Source organism: Canis lupus, chromosome 11, assembly GCF_003254725.2.
Source record: "Canis lupus dingo isolate Sandy chromosome 11, ASM325472v2, whole genome shotgun sequence".
Classification (NCBI taxonomy): domain Eukaryota; kingdom Metazoa; phylum Chordata; class Mammalia; order Carnivora; family Canidae; genus Canis; species Canis lupus.
Window position 1 is genome coordinate 50,705,019 of NC_064253.1, and position 4,076 is coordinate 50,709,094.

At 54.1% G+C, this 4,076-nt stretch overlaps 1 protein-coding gene across 1 annotated transcript; it reads right to left on the minus strand.

Annotated features, from left to right (window-relative positions):
• Positions 1-494: 494 nt before the first annotated feature.
• Positions 495-1,304, minus strand: RPP25L (ribonuclease P/MRP subunit p25 like). The gene has a single exon (XM_025432111.3). It carries the CDS (start codon positions 1,302-1,304, stop codon positions 813-815), a length of 492 nt encoding a protein of 163 aa, XP_025287896.1. The 3' UTR covers positions 495-812.
• Positions 1,305-4,076: the final 2,772 nt, after the last annotated feature.

A 4,076-nucleotide genomic window follows, 5' to 3' on the forward strand; every position in this document is an offset into this window, starting at 1 on the left:
CCAATATGGGGCTTGAACTCACAACCCTGAGATCATGAGCCACATGATATTTCAACTGAGCCAGCCAGGTGTCCCATGAGCTATGTTTTTAAGATAGAAAAAACATGTTTGTAAGTGGAGTCATTAATGATAGCAATTAACATTTACATAGTACTACATGCCCAAGAGGTATCTAAAAGTCATATGTGTATATTTCTATATTCAATCCTCATAACAACCTTATGAGGTAAGCACCACATATATCTTGTTATAATGGATGGGAACACTAAGGCTCAGAGCACTACTTGCCCAAGGTCCAGAGCAGTAACTTAGTAGCAAATGGCAGAACCAGAATTCAGATCCAGGCAGTCAATACCTGAGACCATGACCTTAACCACTAAACTGTAATAAATGTTGCAGAGAAAGAAAAATGTCCCTGAACTTGGGGTAGGGAAGAGGGTACAGGGACTCTCCCTACTTTAATCCCACCTCCACATAGCAGGTCAAGCAAATGGTCATCAGACAAATGGGCAGAACCTTTATTTCCTAACCCACTCCTTGGATCTCTGTCAGAATAAAGAACAGAGGCACAATAGGTAGAATGCCAAGTAAACCCTTCTTAAGCAATCCAGAACCCAGCTGAGACCGCACACCTGTACTCTTCATAGTAGTCCCTTTTCACACACCAGACAGAACGGGAAGCCCGACAGGGAGGCCCGCTTGTGCAGATTCAGGTCTTGTTGGGGATGTTGAGCAGTTACAAGAGGCTCTTCAGAGAAGGTAAAGCCATTCTTAGATAGTCATGCCTGGAAAATAGCTTGCTCCGCAGATCTTCAGGACCAAGTGTCTCGAACCCTTCTTCGGGGTCGTGGGCCACAGCTGGAGCTCGATGTGGGGCCCAGGCCAGGGGGTGCTCCTGGAGGCTGGTAGCCACATTCATTGGGGTCTAGGGGGTCCCGGCTAAGCAGTACCCACACTGCAGGTACATGGCGGCGCACTGTGAGGGGATCCAGGCCCGTGTCAGGTGAGATTGGCACCCAGCTGTCTTCAGTCTGCAGGAAGCGCAGCTTGGTAAGCTGGTGCAGGCCTGGTACACGTCGCTTGACAATCTCAGCACAGCTCACCGCCTTCCCTGCGGCCCGGCCAGAACCTGAGAACACCACATGCCGTGCACTACCACCCTCCAATCGACCCAGTGCCAGCCCCAGAAGGTTGCGGATTTTGCTGCCATCTCGGACCCGCATCTCCAGGGTATCAGGAGGTAGCTGCGGCATTGGAGAAGGTGCTGGGAGTTCCACAGAGCCAGCTTTCCGATAGTGCTCCATCCCACTTGCTGTGGTGTCTGGACTTCACGGCCCACTGCAGGGAAGTGTCAAATGAATGTTGGGCAATGTGCCCCAAGCCACCCCCAGCCCCAGCTCTCCAGCAAATGGTTCTGCTCCTCATCCCATATTTACCAGGAACAGGACTATAACCCCTCACACACATACACACTCCACCCCCTCTCCCCCACCCCCACTTCTCAGCACAGATGCCTATGGCATCTCCAGCCTATCTTTTTTATTTTTTTTTAAGTAAGCGCTAGCTCTACACCCAATGTAGGGCTCGAAGTCACAACCCTCAAAATCAAGAGTTGCATGCTCTACCTACTGAACCAGCCAGGCGCTCCTCTAGCTTACTTTTAACTCAGGCAAAACACCCTGCAGACAAAGCATCCCTCGATGGGAACCAAAACTACCCCTGGAGCAATAAGGACAGCCCTAAGGCCAGCAGGATCCCCCTCTTGATTGGACCTAAGACAATGATGGACCTGCCCTTTACTGCCCATTGCACCTACCTTTGTCCCACATTCTCCTTATATAAATAAACCTAAAATAGTCAGCATTTTGAAGACAGTCTTTTTTTTTTTTCTTTGAAGACAGTCTCTGAGTCTAGTCTGCTGTCTTCTCAGTGCTGACCCCACTGAAATAAATTCCTTTCTTGTTTCGCCATCACTCTGCCTTTGGATTTTGTCAGTGGCAGAACCTGGTCCGTTTGGGACCCCCCAAGCCTGGTGCTCTCGCACCGTGTCCCGGTTACACCCCTGCCCTAGACTTCTTCAAACTAGCCCGAGCGCCCCTCACCCACAGCTCTCTGAGGCAGGGACAAGGCCCCTCACTTCGCTCGCTGACGTTCCTACTACACTCCAAGCTCCCTGGCAAGAGACAAGAGCCCTCGTGCAAATGCTCTTCAAACAGAACTGTACCCCTCCCCAACTCGGGGGTCCTCAGAATAGGGCCGAGCACCCACTACCCTGAGATTCCGTGTCGATGCCCCCAACCCAGGTCACTGGAACTCGGAAGGCCCGGCTCGACGCGGGCGGCTGCAGGGGCTGCTCCTGGAGCGGGGCCCACAGCTCGGCCCGCTCCACCGCCACGAGCGGACCCCAAAGCCCAGCAGGCCGCAGAGACCAGGGAGCCAGCCTCCGTGTCCTCCCTGTACCTCAGCACCCCCGACCCCGCTGAGCTCCAGCGCTCACCGCCCGGGCTGCGCACGCCTCCAAGTCGATCTGGAGCCAAGATGGCGCGCAGGCCGAGCGCGCGCCGAAGCCGCGGGGCCGCGCACGCCGGGCAGGGGCGGGGCCCGAGGGGCAGGGGCTCGCGGAGCCCCCGCGGGACAGCCGGGGGAGGCCTGGACGTCCAGGCGTGACCTGAGCCCGGACGCCCTGAGACCACGAACCTGCAGGCCGCCTCCGCTGTTACGCCTCGGGGCAGGGGCACAGAAGAACCCAGCGGAGAGGAGCCACCATCAGAGACTCGCGTCCCAAAGATGGAGAGGATCCGGCCCTGACGAGATGGCAGGGCTTGCGTCACCGGTAGAGCCCACCGCAATAGCAGAAACGAAGCAGTGGGTTTCATTTTGGACGGGGGGCAGAGGTTCCGTTTACAGTGGCTGCTGCTGCGCGGAGGGAGAGCCTTGGTCACCGAGTTCTGAGCTTCGACCACATTCTGAGGGCAAGAGGCCACCGAGGGTTTTCATCAGGGGCCAATTACACCGGTCTGTGTGCACACACTCTGGCTGCCGCCAAGGCGGGTGGGAGTGGGGAAACTGGACCCCCACCGCCAAGGAACGGACCATGGGGCGCCGGGGGCGTGTCCACGGAGACTTGTATGGTGCCCAGCGTATAATAGGCGCTCAAATATTTGTTAAATGTTTCAGAGAATTTAAAGGAAATAGCAGCTGGGATAGAGAAAAGTACATTAAGTTGGGAGATATTAGGAGGTAGGTTTAGTGAGGAGTTGGTGACTGTTTGGACTGAGAAGAAGAGAAGAGTCTAGGATAACTAAAAGTTTCAGTCTGAATTAAGACATGCTTAATTTGAGAGGCTAGTGAACTGTGCAGGTTGGGTGGCGGGCAGTTCGTTGAAGAGGGGTCTGGGGCCACAGCACTCCCTAGGACCACAAGGGGGCAGCAAACACTTGGTGGAGTGAGGCACCAATCTCCCGCCTCAGTTCTTTATCATCTGGCTCCCTCCCTCTCCAGCCCAGCAAACCACACCCCTCCATACACACACTTTGCCCATCCCCACCCCTGAGCCCAAAGCCCAGCAACCAACAGTCTTCTGGGATCCTTTTCCTACTTAATAGCACCAAATAAGCTCCCAAGAGAGAAACCTCAAGGATCCTCTCTACCTTTGCATATGCTCTCCCCTGGCTCTCAAATACACTGCACATCACCTTCCAGGGCTGCCTCCCCCATCCCTTTTTCTTCTGTACCCTAGAGGACCCAGTGCCTGATTGGTGGGATGACTTTTCTTTCACTATCTCCCCAGCTAGTCTGTGTAGGGCAGGGATCATGTCCTCCCCACCTAGCATGGGATCTGACATTTAGAGGATATGTGATAAATGTGGGATAAATGGATGCACAAACAAATGTTCCACTGATATCAATCAAATGAGAGCATTTGTCTTGAGAGCTCTACATCTCCCAGAAAGCCAAACCATGATGAGTAGAACTCCTGGTTCAACCACTAAGAAGGCTGGCAATTCTGCCCTCTACCACCCCCTTCCTCACCATCATTCCCATCCTAGACCAGGAAGTTAGCACCACTCCTCCAG

Excerpts from the sequence above, each read along its gene's own strand:
- RPP25L (XM_025432111.3), bottom strand. The coding sequence starts at position 1,304 with ATGGAGCACTATCGGAAAGCTGGCTCTGTGGAACTCCCAGCACCTTCT.